At 33.1% G+C, this 16,485-nt stretch overlaps 1 protein-coding gene across 1 annotated transcript; it reads right to left on the bottom strand.

The window, feature by feature from the left end:
* Positions 1 to 49: 49 nt before the first annotated feature.
* LOC141706802 (uncharacterized) lies at positions 50 to 11,392 on the bottom strand. Its single transcript, XM_074509638.1, has 17 exons — positions 10,857 to 11,392; positions 9,852 to 10,208; positions 9,632 to 9,772; positions 9,192 to 9,324; positions 8,907 to 9,020; positions 8,725 to 8,798; positions 8,565 to 8,639; positions 6,745 to 6,837; positions 6,264 to 6,324; positions 5,499 to 5,831; positions 4,239 to 4,365; positions 4,055 to 4,154; positions 3,272 to 3,341; positions 3,016 to 3,168; positions 2,835 to 2,930; positions 1,793 to 2,112; positions 50 to 752 (listed from the first exon to the last, which is right to left on the bottom strand). Exons 1-17 carry the CDS (start codon positions 10,944 to 10,946, stop codon positions 561 to 563), a joined length of 2,529 nt encoding a protein of 842 aa, XP_074365739.1. The 5' UTR covers positions 10,947 to 11,392; the 3' UTR covers positions 50 to 560.
* Between the last annotated feature and the right edge of the window lie 5,093 nt (positions 11,393 to 16,485).

The following is a 16,485-nucleotide window of genomic DNA, read 5'->3' as shown; positions in this document are numbered from 1 at the left end:
AATAAATTATTTAGTTATATTTAGCAATAACAATCCATAATTTAAAATATAATATGTTATGTATAGTGTGGCTTTATTATAAACACCAAAATGATTTCACATGTAAACCCAATAAAATAACTACAATTTGATTTGCAATGAGCTTCCACAAAAATATAGAAGCTCAACTTAGTGAAGATGAAAAGCAGTACATAAACAGACATTACAAACTACTCGAATCTGCTGCTTTTTCTTCAGGCCTTCGGCCTAAAACTCTTCATCACTCCCCCTCAATAAATCTATCCTCTCAATTTGTATATTCCTATCTCCGTAATATTCCACTTTCTCTACATTTTGGTCTTCCATCTTTGAAAGCATAGTTATATTTCCCACCTATATGAATCTCGGGTTTGAATCACAAACTTTGCTCAACGGCACGTGTGGTGCAACTAGTGTGCAACTTCTTCTAGCCCAGCCCTCTGCCCCTTCCCCCCTAAAGAGAGCATAGATAAAATTAGGGGCTGATTCTGCCTATAATTTACAGCAATTTCCTTCTGAATTATTACTAACTTGATGCTGCTTCAAAAGACACTAAAGCCGTCTTCAGTTTTACCATATCCCGTGCACAGACCGGCACCCTCATTTTCATTACTGAACAGAGTTTGGTCTGAACAATCAAGTGTTGCTCCGCATGCTTTGTTATATGATTGGCAGACCGAGTGACACACCCTCAGCCTATTATCCCCATCCTCATCACACTTCTGAATGGATATCTGGAGTAAACAAGTCAAAAAAAATAAATTCAAGACAAAAAGGGTAAACACCGTGTGGCAACATAAAGCAGCCTGTTGAACATTTTAGCCTTGGATATGCTAATTTGTAACTTATGTAGAGGGACGATACAGTTTTTTTCTAACTTGCTTTCCTGAGCCAAGCAGTATTAATTGTATGCTAATGTTTGTCAATCGTTACTTGAACTGTGCTAGTCAGTAAAAATCAAGATTTTAAGCAACTTAATGTAGTTTGCAAACCAACAATGCAACATCTATCGGCACAACACTTTTAACAAAATATCTGCAAACAGGGCCACGTTCCACTACAAACCTTCATAACTCACCAAAATCGACATGGTAACACTATAATAGATTTTAAATACACCAAAAAATAGGAAAATAAATGTATTAATAATAGTGTTTGCAACACAAATATGTATATCGATTAAAATACAATACTTACATTATAAATACAATTGCAATTTATTGATATAAACAAACTTTGCATTTTTTATCTACAAAATGTTTGGTGAATTCTGCTTACACTTTTAGTGCATCATGTGTAGTTATTAGTGAATTCTGCAGGTTTGTAGGATTTGTAGGTTATGAAAGTCTGTATTTGAACACATTCCTCTACAAAAAAATGTTGAAAGATCATATTTATGTTACTATTTTACGATGTACATCATCTGATAAGAAGTCCTAGCTTAGTATAGGTTGAGCTTTAATAGGTATAAATGATGTTTGGATTTTACTGAGACAATTTATATATGTCAGTGTCAGTCAATGAGAAGGCATAATTTTCATGCTTTTCGCCCAAGGGGGCATGTCAAAGAAATGTCAGTTAGGAAACAAAATAACTTACAATGGATATTACTAGTTACACCACAATACTTTTTAGTGAACCACTAGGTATGTTGTTAGCATTGCATTCATTTACCATGTATATATATGGGTGAAGCATAATTAAATAAGCAAGCAAGGAAAATGATCAGGATCAGTCTTTCCTTCAAAGAGTATACAGAATTAGAGCAACATACCCAGCAGGCTAACCGCCTTGCAGCTCCATCACAGTCCCCGCCTCTGAAGTAATTGAAAATCTTCCGAGGTCCACCAGGAAATAAACGATGGTAATTAGGTTTGACAACCACTTCTTCCAGCTGCTGCAGTATACTTTGTTCACCAGGCGCACAATGTTGAACGGATGCATCTTTCCCTAGCACATCTTTACATATTAAGAGACTAGAGGAAATAATTGAGCTGTTTCGGCATGTGTAGCCAGCATAGTCAGAACAACGGAACTCGCAGACTCCATTATCACAGACACCTCCATGAAGGCTGCATTGTTCATCACAAACAGCTGCATGCCATGTCAATTTATATTAAGCAAAGTTGTAAATAATTAAGAAACTTCAGTAACAACTTTGCACGACTAAAAGAACTCTTTGATGCATTAATGTTGTGTCAGATCCAGCACATTACTTAAAGGTAAGGCAAATGTTAATTTTTTTATTTTGACAAAACTAACAAAAAGTAGGTAGCACTGTATATACATATGGGAAAAGAGTTTCTAAAGCACAAAATAGAAAGTTCTCAATTAGTGCTGCTTAAGATTTGATAAATCAATTATCATTTGAACAAACTTACCCTATAGATGTTAATATCATACAAAATCTAGCACGTTTATATTAGTATTGTTATTATTTATTTCCTTATCATGATATATTATCTGTAGAAGGTGCATTAACCTCCTCACAAAAAGTGCCTAGACGCTAAATTACCTATTTTAGCAAATATTGAGTCCCCCACGACCATTAATCACCTAATTAACTGATCCGCGACAGGCCATTTACGAATCTAATTTCTTCTTTTATTTCTTTTACTATTCCATGGTTATGACTTATTATTTCACATTAGAAAATATGACTCATATAATTATGAATTGTTTTGCTGACCAAGTACCGAGTCTACTGACAACAATCTAAATATTTACAGCTGAAGGAGATTGCAAATTATGGCATGCTGATTGCTGTATAGAAAAATACAAATTTACAACACAAAACGTGCAGAGAAAAGCATTACCGGTAGAGCAATCAATTCCAGTGTGACCATTATCACACTCGCAGACACCATTTGTCAGGCACTTGCCATGCCCACTACAATTGCGTGGGCAGGAACCTGCAGATAAAAATTTAATAAGAATCTGAAGACAAGAAGATTGGAATTAGAATGTAAAGTGGCTAATAGAATCTAAGGAACTGACGTTTGCCACAATCAGGACCCCTGAAGCCAAGAAAGCAATGACATCTCCCATGGACACAGTCTCCATTAAAATGGCAAGAATTTGGACACTGACCAGACACGGGAACTGGATCTACGCTACATAGTTCGTGATAAGCTGGACAAACTAGTTCACCTGAAGAACATGAAAGGAAAAGATCAATAATAAAGAAGCCACAAAGATGCATACATACGGAGATCGACTAGGATCAAGATAAGATGATTGGTTACTAAATTACCATTGAATCCAGAAAATTGAATTGGTCCACCTGCTTCAGGGCAGACTTTCCAAGAACCATCAACAGCAATCTAAAAAGAGCACATTTACCATGACAAGAATGAGTAAAGGTTCAAACTTATATGAACAGGTGCATAAAAAACAGTAATTGCATGTTCAGTTGCTGTACATTGAAAAGTTACACTTTAAGGTGGGGTTCAATCATCTTTGTTAGCATGTATTCAACTATCTAAGTACTGAAGTAATGCATTTATGATTTAAAAATTGTTCATATTACAGAGGGCAGGGACAGTACAAAAAAGGTACTATATTGTGACATGACTTGCGAAACTACTTGATGCTTTATAACTTAGACTTGACAAAAGTAACTCCCTTATCCAAAAAAACATTTCCGTGCCCCTTATTCCACATTCCCTCTTATCTTCTACCCAGAAAAGATGTGTGGACCCTGCCGACATAAGTATGTCTAAGAGGACTTCTTCCCTTATAATTTTGATGTTTTTTTGAATGAATAAGACAGAGAAAGTAGAGTACTTTGGAGGTCATTAAATTGCAGAGCACAAGATTATGAAGTCGGCTGATTTTGTTTTTAAAAGAATTGTTACAATTAATAGCGTAGATGACCACTACTGTCAATACATAAACCCGAGCCCTGTCTTATTGTGGGTTTAGTAGTGAGCCTCCAGCTCCAGTTACTAACTTAAGAATTTATAAGAGCCTTATATTACAAACACGAAATTGCATGCGGGTGCGCAATCACACACTGGAAATTAAGAGAGTTTACCTCTAATGAGTTGTTTCTGCACCTGTGCTGATAACATCCATTCCCTTGGGCACTAGAACCCCTTACAAACCCTGCACGGACTAATGATGAGGCCATACACCTATAGAGATCAATGAAGAGGATAACTATCAAAATTAATATTCAACTCTAATTTTATTTATTTAAGTTCTAGAGAAAATTTTACCTTGAGCTGCTCCCCCTAACTTCACCCAACATCCTATCAGGTGGCCGTGCACTGTTAACATCTGTACATGAACCATCTGAATATGCAACAAAATAAGTGCAATAATCGGCCAAAGATGATTGTCCGCCTGCGATGGGACCAGTTTCAAAGGTATAAAAGTCAACAGATAGTCAAACATATTGCATGATTCAAGATGTAAAATATATAAACAATAATAAGATTTCTCAGAAACATGTTAATGACACATAACCAGTCTATCTCAATCGGAATAGAGAGGTTGTTTCTGTAAAGACATTCCGCAAATATATATATATATATAAATATATATATAGGCTTAATGATCCTACAGTTAACTTTAAATAATTACCTAATGTAAAATTACTTTTCTATACAAAATTACTTTAGACAATTAACAAAAGTTAAGTTACTTTTCTATACAAAATCAAGGCTATTTGTAAATACATGGAGTGAATTTTTTTTTTTTTGCTATTATTACAAAAATGACATTCAACTTTATATATAAAATCCTAGTGACTTTAGATGATTTTCCAAAAGTTAACTTTAGGAACATCTCTCTCTCTCTCTCTCTCTCTCTATATATATATATATATATATATATATAAATAAATAAAATATGCATATAGTAAACATGTCCAAGAAGTAGTAACAAAATTTCTGCAAGAGTTCTTTTTCCCTGGAAACCATAAAGAATGGTCTAGAATCAAATCATTCAGTCATAATAATGTTACATAAGATTGTAAGTTAAACTAGAAGAGTAAGCATATATCAGCTCCGCTTGCTTAATGTTTCTGTTGTCTCGATAATTTTAAATAAAGGAGATGAAAGCTTAAAACGTCAAAAGATATTGCTTATTTCATACTAGAATTAGTGCAAGATAGGTTCTGGTTTCCTCAAAGAGAAGAGTTTACAGACATATAGACAACTACCAAAGGCAAAGATAGCAGATGCAAAAGGTACATGTAACTCATCAAGTGTGTCATTTAACGTAAGTCGTACATACATCCATGGATTATGTGTTCTACTCATTTTTTAGTACAATGTGTGTATTAATAATCTAAGTCGATTCAAAACAGTAATACTGCATTGAAAACCATAAATCATCGTGCTTTATGTATTTAAGCTCAATAAAAGCTGACCACTATGTAAGCCTTGTCATATTTGGAAAACAACAGTGGGGTCATAAATATATACAAGAAAAGAAGAATCAAAATGGGAAAAATCGTGAACTTCAGAACATACCTTTGTTAGCTTGCGGAAAATAACGAGCCCAATGGGGAAGGTCACCATTATAATATACGATTGGGCAGTAACCTTCAGCTTCCCTGTTAAATGTACATCCAGATGATTGTGTTGTATTGCAATGATATGCACCTTTCCACAGGTTGCATGGGGAGGTAACAAACTCAGTCCCTTGATTGCGTCCCCAATCAAGCCGATCAGCCATATTATAATTAGCTCGGTACCACCCACTATCCTCTAGCAGAGCCAGTGTCATTCTAGAAACAACAGACCTTGTATCCACTGAGCCCGTCATAATTTCATTCATCAGAAGCCTCTTTTCCCAATGGGATCCTGTGAAAATAAACAACTTCTACTTAATACAATGCAATTGCAAATATGATTGTTGATTTAGAATATATTCGGCGATGACAGTCTACCAAGTAGGTATTCCCCTACAAGTCTTTATAAACTATAATGTCTGAAATGTGTTAGTGGAAGACAGTGATGCATAGGAAAGAAACTATCAAGTCAGCAGCTTTTTGGTTACACTACAATAGTCAAACTCCAGAGGCCGTCAAATGTTGGTTTAAGTACCATATAATTAATAATTAAAGGATTCTTAACTCCTCATTTATAAGATGCAAAAGTGGGGATCTAATGTGTTCCCTTAAATGCATGCAATGCAAATGTATCTGAACCAGTCTTAATAGTGAAGGCAATGCTAACCATTGTAACAAGTAATTGGAAGATTACATGAGGAATAAAACAATTCGTATAATTGACCTGATGTTCCGCGGCCACCACCATCTTCTAATTCTAGACCAGTGAAATTCTCAGAGAAGGTCTGCATTGAACATTTGTGAAAGCAATGTTATGCAGTGAATAGAGCAATTAATGAGCCTCAATCTTTGTAGTGTTGGAATATTTGTAAGGTGCTGCTTTTAAGAAAGATACGTTATAGACTTGCATTTGACTGGTTCTATTAGTGAGAATGTATACGATATCCAGTCATGTGTTTTCCTCTTAGCTTTATGGAAATTTGGAACACACTCAAGTTTTTGGTAGAGCTACCCATATTTATTCAATAGTAATACATACAGTTATTATCTAGCACTCCGGGGTGTTCTTCAGTTAAGGTGTTGCGGGAAATTAAAAACCAATTTGTGTAATCTATAAAGTTCTACTCTGCACTTGTTAAGTAGTCTACATTTGTGTACAGATCAAGAGATCACACAAATATGGTGGGAGAATAGGAATCAAATACCCCAAAATGATGGCGTGAATGCATGACTACACGAGGAAGCACTACACGCGTTACCATCCGTCCAAGTTTCTCATCCATTGCATATTGAGTAACCTAAGAATGAACAAAATATTAACCAAGAGTTACTTTTGGCTGAAAGCTGGCCGGAGCATAATTGTTTGGTAGGCATGAATTTATAAAGGATATGCAAGGGAAACTAAGTTGATTGTTAGAATGATTAGATAAAGCATAATAATACCAAAAAAGAAACAATTTCAGTAGTACGACCAATCCCTAAGAAGTGTTTGCAACTATATACTTGGTGGACATTATACTTTCTTTCCCTCCTACGTAGTATAAAGTGACATCTTGAAAACTTCGAGATGGTGTTGCAGCAGAATAATAATCTCAAATGCTTTGAGATAATGAACAACCATTTGTACAACATATTGTCTCTTCCAGAGTGATTGGTTCCCTATTCTTGTTTCAGGATGGATTAGACATGCATATACCAATTTGGTTATAAAAATAATAATATCAACCAAAAATCGTCTTTTTTTTTGTCAAATAGTATATCAGACTTGAGGTCAAATTTGAAGTCTTCTCTTTTTCTGTTGAAGGAAACAAGAAAAGAGCAAGATTCTCGAAAAAGAAACTACAGAATACAATCCTAACTAGCCATGGTGGTCAAAGATGAAAAATGAATGTAATAAGTTATTTTTCTACACATTATAGATATAAGTAGCTGTTTGGGAATCCATTCCGGACAACTTAAATGATGAGAAAGACCGATCCAACTTATGCCTCCTGTTTGGCAAATTTAAGAAACTGAATTTTACTGCCTCATATCTTGTAAAATTAGAATGTTAGCATAAGGTACTTTCAAGTTTCATCATTCTCGTTTTGTTATTTAAATTAATTATAAAAGAACTTAATACTCCTAAGTACGTACTCATCTAAGTTAGGTGTGTACAAAGATTTTTTAGTGTGAATACACGAGGGTACATCAGTAATTACACGACTTGATTAAAAAATTATTAATTCTATCCCTAAAATACACTACGTACTCATATAACTCCCTCAAATACAACCAGAAGTAACCTCTCGTGCAACAAAAAAAATTAAGTCATCTTTCAGAAAATGAATAAAAGTCGTAATTCAATTTTCCTATTTTAAAATTTAATTTTTTTTAATTATTTATTCTTGTACTAAAATTATTATATTATTTTTTAATTATTTTTTTTAAAAAAAAATATAACTTATAAGTTATGATTTACCAAACACATTATCAACTTATAAGTAACTTATACGTAAAATTATTCAAACACTTAAATAACTTATAAGTTACGATGTTCATATCACTTATATGACACTTTTCAACTTTAAGTCATAGGTTACATATTTTAAGAAACCCCAAACAGGCCCAAAATCCAATCTGGTTGATTTTAAATATGAATACATATAGTCAACAGCTATTGCCGGAATTGCAAATATTGATGATGCTTCTGAGATGATTTTCTAATATTGCAAAATCAGAGTACATTTGCCTGGTAGTTAAAAACATTAAAAGGCTTAACTGAAGTGCTAGCAATCTACATTCCTCATTATTAGATTAACATGTTATACATGTCTTTTTTAAACATATTTCATAATTGATAATTCATATAGGCAAAATACTAGGAAATTTGTGACTCATCAATTCAATATTCATCACTGGCAACAGAAGTAATATAACACACAGCAATCTAGATTTTAGTATACTAGTATAAGGAAAAGTCACATTAATTGCATAAGAATTGAACAAATTATAATGTATGAGTGCAAGTTGCAACTGATTTTACCTGGCTACGCCGTCGTTTCCTTTCATCCCGAAAATGTGCAAAGGCGTGTGGATCAAATCCAAGTACATGCATCACCTACATAAGTTTTACATTGATTAGTCTGACTTGCAAAAGTCAAAACAAAAAAAAATGTCACACCCAAATCATAAGACAAACTCACTTCGTGTATAAGGGTTGCTGAAAGTAAGGTTTCTGCCACAGCAGTCAAGTGACGAGGAGCAACATTCACATGACCTGAATACAAAACTTGCAAAAATTAGCTTTATACCCATTAAAGAAACAAAAAGTGCAGGCAAAAACAAAATGTGCGTGCCTGCAAATTTTCACCATAAGTAAAGGTACCTGCAATGGCACGACCCCATTGATCACGCTCACATGCCACTGCCCAGGCTAAGGTGTTGCCTGTTGTAGGTCTAGTAGTTACCAAAAGGACTAAGTCAGCATCAGCAACACCCTCTGGAGAATACATAAACAATAAACAAGGATCGCTTTACAAAATTATCGCATAGACATATATGTGCATTTACGAGCGGTGTAATCTAAAATTATAAATAATTTAGGTAGAATAAAAAGAGGAAAAAGTGATAAATAGTAGTAATAAATAAACATTGATGCGACTGCAAATACCTTCAACATACTCCCTTGGAAGCTGCACACCTCCATCTTGTCCACATGCAGAATATCCACTTAGCTGCAAATTCCCTTTGACACGTTCAACTGCTAAGGCTTTACTGAACCACTCTGCTGTCTGCCCTAAAGCCTACGCATTTATATGACCAAAAATAAAAGTAGGTAAACCAAAAAAAAACAGTGGTAAAATTCGTATAAGTTTTCATCTATACATACAAATTATTCATTAAAGCTGCCAACAATATATTACATACTAGAATATGCATGTGCCTGATAGCTAAAAATCGTATTACCGTGTCCAAGATCAATTCATTTTCACAGCTCGTTATAGAATCAGTATATGACATTAAAGATGTTAATGTACCACCATTTTCAGCAATACACATAAATTTTGAAGGAAAAATAGGTAGATTAACCAGCAGCATGCACCTTAGTACCTTTCGAAGACGGTACTTTTTGTCTTCCCCGGCTAAATCATCAGCAGTGCAATTATACCAGCAGTCACCAGAGATAGGAGGATCACCATGAGGATTACAAGAAAGTGTTTCTGCATGAGAAGTTGCAAGAGGTTCTCCAAGCTAAATAAAATAATAGCATAGTTATATTAGTTATGATCCATGGCCCTACTAGAAATTCATACTAGATGGTAATACAAACCTTCACTACTTCACCAACATTACGGCAGTCCCGGTCAGGTGAATGACCAACAGCATCATAATTTAAATAAATTCTGATAGGTTGCTTTGCATCTTCTTGCTGTCCTGAAAAAGTGGAAGCTTCAAGCAATGCCCTTCCCCATTTATGAATAGGTTTAGAAACACCAGGCTCCTCATAAACCTGTGGGGTTACAGAATAAACCTTAAACCCTGGTCTTTTCCTTTGCTCAATAATCTGATCATGAATACATGAATGGGATATAATGCTCTTGGTTCCCTTTTCTGGGCTCTGCCACTGCAGTCCGTGTTCGTGGGATATCACATAACCAGACTCAAACCAGGCCAATATCAATAAAATCTGAATGACACGAGGACAACAAGTAAGCCTACCAACAAAACAAAATGCCATTGAGATTTGAGTACAAACTAGTAGAAACATATTATACTCAAAGTCACTGATTGCAAATTCGCAAACCCAAAGAACAAGCCTAACATTTGCTTCCTGACCTCAAGATAAACCACTACCATATCCAATTACTTTACTTTGATAAACAACACCTCTGCCTTCATACCACGCAAATTTAGAAAGTGTAAAACCCAATCTTAAACAATTCCCAAAATAACTAACACATTTCTGTCCTACCAAAAAGTCGAAAGAACACCGATGAGCTGGCATAAAAACAAACAATTGGTCTTACTCAGCTAAATTATCTTAATTTACCAAAACAGAAACCATGTCTGTTCACAATCAACTAGTACAAATCTTGAAAACCAGAAAAAAACAGAAATTCAGTATATGAACAATATAAGTGTCAGTTCCAAAATTCACCCTTTATTTAAAAACATCATCACACCAACCAAAACAATAATCCAAACCATTAACATCAAAAAACCAATCTTTTAATTTATAACAATACATTTACAATCTAAACAACAAATCACTAGAACTAGTAAACATTACATAACTAAACTACAAATCAAAACCAAAAAAGAGGGGTCCACATACCTGAAGAAAAAACAAATCAAATCTCAGTCTAGTGTTAAAAACAATCATATAAACACATTGACCACTTGAAAAAATCTTCAAAAACTCCATGAAATATAACAAATTGAACAAAATAACAACATGGGTTCCATCAAATCATGCCCAAATTCCCAATCACACACCAAAAATGCAGTCTTTCCCACATTATACACAACCTATACACACAAGAATCAATCTTTTTGATGATAATAATCAATAAAACAAAAAGGGGTTTATCTTTTTGTACCAAAGACTCTAGAAATGTGAAAAAGGAGCAAACTTTCCAAGATTTTCAGTGAGAAAAATGAAAAGTTGTACTAAAAAAAGGTGGGTTTTTTATGAGAAATGCCAAGAAATGAACAGTGTGTTTAGTGTGTGTTTTGTGGTGGGATAGATGAGAAGAAAATGCAGGAGTAACAGAGGAATGAATGAATAAATGGGTGAGAGTGGGTGGAGTTTTGGTGAATTTTGTGAGTAAAATAATTAGATACAGAGAAGCTGATATAATTGGGGGGGTATTTTAAATGATCATGGATGAGCGCAAAATCTGTACCAGATAGCATTGTTTATGGGACAGACTTGGAATATTGTTTTTTCAAATAAAAATATATAATTAGTGTAAACTTGGTGAATATTTTGTTTAAATTTATTTTTGGAATCAAAATAACTCAAAATAATTGAGCTTATAAGATAGGGTGAAGGACAAGTTTATCCTAATTTTTATATAAAATTAGGAAATGTGATTATTTTCTGAAAAGTTGATCAATTTTACTCGTTAATGAATCATTTATTATAGGGCTTTTTTCGTAAATACCCAAGTTTTATAATTTTTTTGTAAAAATACTGTCATTTTTTTAAAAAAATGCAAAAATACTATTATTCAAAAAAAATTGCAAAAGAATGGAGGTTGTATTTGCAACCATTTCTGGGACTGCTAGCAAATAACAACCATATATGTGATTGCAAATGAGTGTCCCTGCGCGGTCAATACTAATATCACAAAAATACAATCATATTTGCAAATTAAGATGCAACATAAAATGCAAACTAAACAGTTGTACGATTTACACTAAATTGCAACATATTATGCAATATCGTATTTTTGCAAATATTTTTAAAATAAAATATTGTTTTTACAATTTTTTTCTGATGTTAGTAAAATCACAAATAAGTTTACATAAAGTAGTATTTTTGGTTAATTTTTTCTTATTATATATGTATACTCAACACTTTACAAATATCTCATATATGAAATACGCAATTATGTAGACTCGTCACTGAAGTATCTATTATATATGAGATATCGAACTAACGAAAACCCAATTGACAATGAAGTATTGGGTTTTTTTTAAGAATGATGTTTTATCCGGTTGTATTTCGATTATCTTTGTAAATTTTTGAAATTTGCTTTAATATCTGTTTATCAAGCTAACACTTTTAATTTAACTAAACTTTCCAAAATTATTTATGTAACAGCGCATTCTTACAGAAAACAATAGGAGTACAAAAAAAAACATTTACTTTTGGTATTTGATATCTTTTGAATGAGTAAATATACCATATAATTAATTAATTTATTTTTAAAATTTAAAAATTTATACCGCTATCATCATAGACTCATAGGCCATAGGTATCACAATTTTGACCAGGTAATCTGATGTGGCCATGCTGAAATATTCGGGGGAGAGGGTTAATATTTTATTGATGTTGAATTCTCTTCATTTTATAATATTACATTACATTAGAACATTTCCTTGAATCTCTTATTTTAATATTATAATAAAAATTAATTTCTACTATCACTCTTTATATATGCTAATTATTATCATATTATTATTATATTTTTAAATAGGTGAAAGAAATAAAATTTGAGAATAAAAATTGAGAAAAATAAATATTTTATTTATAAAAGTGAAATAAAGGAAGATATATTATTTCTTAAAAATAAGGTAGAAATTAGAGAGTATATATGTAAACACCCCACACCCATTTTTGAAATTAAGAGATCAAAATATCCTTATACACATAAGCGCGTTAACTAGTGTGCAAATATTATTTTTGATTATTATATATTTAGAGACCATTCAAATCGAATCAGATGTGATTTAATTTTGATCTAATTCGAATTAAAATCGGATAAAATTTAAAATAAGATCGGACGAAATTCGGGTCATGTATTTTTAAATCATAACTTATTTATTTTTTCAATTTGTAACACCTAAAAAATATGTTTTTATTGAATGTTGTATTTTTAATATATTATAATGTATTTTTGTAAAAAAATATGATTGAATAATTATGTTATCATAAATTATTATTTGTTAAGTATGAATTCTCCTTAATTCGGGTCATGTTCGGTTCAGACATGATATGATTCAATTTTGTTCAATTTCAAGTTATAATCGATCTAATATTTTAAATTATTATTGGTTCAAATATTTTTCGGATTAATTTAAATTAATTTTTGAATTATAAAATTTTAATTTTAAATCAGATCTGGTTTTCATAAATTTACGAGATCCGGAGCCATTTGGCGGCAAGTAAAATATGTATTTGGTTTACGTGAAGTGAGGGTGTTGGATAAGAACTAATACTATCCTTGTTCCAACAAAACGGGCAACGGGAAACTTCGTAATTATGTCATTTGTTTACCTAAACCCTAAACAAGCCGAAGATAAGAATATTAAGTATTGGGTATAACTTAATTAAGAGGGTAGCTCAATAGTTTTGTAATTAAGAAATTATGACAAAAAAAATTATGTATGTGAACCACTAATCAACATTTGCTTGACCTGTAATTCAAATCATTTGTCATCATTATCTCTCATTTTCTGGCCAAGTTGACCTCTTCGCCACCAAATTATTTCATTTATTATATATTTTATCTTGAATATGTTATGTGAATTAATTATTTCAACAATCCGTTGTTATCTAATAGTCATGCTAAGCAACATGTCAACATTATTTTGATAAAAAGTGTTAAGTACGGTTGAACGAGGAATTTGTTGAGTAATTAAGTCTGGGGTTCGTAGCCGGAAACAACATCTGTGACGGTGGTTCATTGTCGGAAACGTGAACAGTGACTGGTGGGTTTGTTGAATAGTATTTGTTGGAAAGTATGAACAGTGTTTGATGGTGGTAATTATTGGTGGCTGAGATTGCTTGGGATTAGTGGTGGCTCATTTGCGCTCTCGCTTCTGACCCCTTACAATTTAGTTATGTATCCCTATTTATAAGGAATCAAGCCAACGTAGTTCTTGTGAACAAGAAACCTGATGGTCTTAGATCTTTTGTTCTGAGACCCGGTAGTAAACCTACTGGAAACCGTTTTCTACTAGATTTATGAATGTCCGCCGATGAGGCTCAACCACAAAGGCCCAAGGCTCGTCCGCGGCTTCGAGACTTCACTGATAAGGCATCTCCCTGGCCAAGGATAACCCTCCGCTGCCAGCTATTTCTCTAATCCATGGACGCAGGTATAGTCGTGGTTCACCCCAAATATTATACGCATTCTTGTCCCCCGGATAAGGAGGCCTACCAGATTGCAGGACAAGTGATCCCAAACTTTTGGGTGCAAAGTGCAGGATACTCCAAAGTTTCCCAATGAGGACACCCGTTGACTACAGAGACAGAGCTCCCAAAGCACACATCAGATTTTACCCCACATCCCCATGAGGACACTCATTGACTACAGGAGGAGGCCTCCCGTCCAGGCATACCTGTGATTGCATTATATAAAGGAGTTCTTCAATAGAGTATCTGCAACAAATGCGTTAGTAATAATCATCCATCATCTTCCCCAAGTATCTAAAGAGTTCATCCAAGTAGCACAGCAAAGTTGTGTTTTGTGCCAAGTAGAATCTAAGGGCGTGCCCTAACAATTTTGTATGTTGGCGCCACCATGTGTCATTAGCCTTTGATCTCTTATTTTTTCATTACAGGGCGCGCCCTAACTTATTCAACAGTTAGAGCTCGCCTTAACTCTGTCCAAGGAAAACCAATGTAAGTATCTGTCAAAGTAATCATGTCCGAGGAATCTGTCTAAAGAATCCATCAATTAAACTTTAGGGCTCGCCCTAACTTATCCAAAGATAAGGGCTTGACCTGGCATGTCCAAAGATTTTGTCTCGCGCCAACCTGTCCAAGGGTTTTGACTCGTGCCAACCCGACCACGAAAACTCATTTTCTTGACGTTCGCCCAAATTGAATTATGTTGACCCGGATTTGACACGGATATCTTTTGTACCAAATTTTGGTTATAACAAGGACTTTCTGCATCCAATAATCATTTAATCTTATCGGTCGTTTGTAAATAATGTGTTTGGTTAGTAGGATTCGAATTTTTAATAACAATTTTTAATTATCGATCTAATATTGTGAATCGTTATTCTAATTTCCCGTAGTTAGTTAATCAAAATTGTGATTCAGAATAATTCATTTCGACCCGTAAGGGTTGGCTCATTTGGTTAAATAGGGGACAACTATCCTTTTGGTGGTCGCAAATTCGAATCCTACGAGAGTATAAATTATGATTATATCTCCTGAGTCAGAGCCTATCGCTTAAATGCGGTTTAGCTTGGTTCATGTGGTTTGCAGACTATTGCGTGAGCCAATAGGGTTTTACCCAGTGCACACCCGAATGGTAGTGGTCGCGAGTTATCTACAATAAAAACAAAAATAATTCATTTCGTTAATAGATTTTAGGGTTTTTTTTGAAAAATATATATTCTTTTTTTATTGTAACAATATTGTCATTTAAAAAAAAATACAAAAAAAAAATTGCAAAAATATTATGTTTCACGATTTCTTGCAAGTGAAATCAACTAAATGCAACCTGTGACGAGTTTCTGCAATTATATGTAACCTCAAATACAACAAAAAAAAATTCGATTCAACTAATTGCATATTTGTTTGATTTTAGCTGATTCCGTATTTTTGAAAAAAAGGGCAGAAGATAGCAAAATTACAAAAAAAATTAAAAAAATTAGTAATTTTGATAATTTTTCAAGATTTTACTCGGAAATTTTAATTACATGTTATTCTTATAATTATCATAATCTTAAATATATGACATAAAATGATATTGTAATTGATTACGTTTAAATGAACAGGCGCCGTTGCATTGCATGCGAATATAGAGTAGATACTACGTATATATTAAAAAATATGAATGTCACTGTCTCCGGATATTAGGTACAACCTAATTTTATTTTAATATTATAATAACAGATATATATATGCTTGATGACAGGTAATTAATTTAACGAATCTATGTTTTATAATGCCATGCAGGTACACATCTAATTGAACATTATGTATGTGTATAAAATTGCAACCAGACAAGTGCATTCACAAATGTGTGTAACCAAACAAATGCATTTCATAAATTTGGTGTCCGTTTAGAAAATCTTGGATTAAAATAACTAATTTATAATTTAAAATGAATAAGTGACAAGTAGATTAATGCTTATAATTTATTTAAGTTGTTATCTTAATTCGTGAATTTTATAATAAATTAACATTTAGAAACATATTTTATAAAATTAAAATTAATAAAAAAGCTAAAAATTAAAATAAGTTGAGAAAAAATACGTCATTAATAACCTTCAAC

Source organism: Apium graveolens, chromosome 2, assembly GCF_009905375.1.
Source record: "Apium graveolens cultivar Ventura chromosome 2, ASM990537v1, whole genome shotgun sequence".
Lineage (NCBI taxonomy): Eukaryota > Viridiplantae > Streptophyta > Magnoliopsida > Apiales > Apiaceae > Apium > Apium graveolens.
Note: the sequence above shows the minus strand (reverse complement) of the source record. Positions and strands in the feature narration are given on the sequence as shown.

Excerpts from the sequence above, each read along its gene's own strand:
- LOC141706802 (XM_074509638.1), bottom strand. The coding sequence starts at position 10,946 with ATGGAGTTTTTGAAGATTTTTTCAAGTGGTCAATGTGTTTATATGATT. Across the intron at positions 9,325-9,631 it reads AAAAGTACCGTCTTCGAAAG|GCTTTAGGGCAGACAGCAGA; the intron begins GTACTAAGGTGC and ends ATAAATGCGTAG. Across the intron at positions 3,342-4,054 it reads GCAGAAACAACTCATTAGAG|ATTGCTGTTGATGGTTCTTG; the intron begins GTAAACTCTCTT and ends TGCTCTTTTTAG.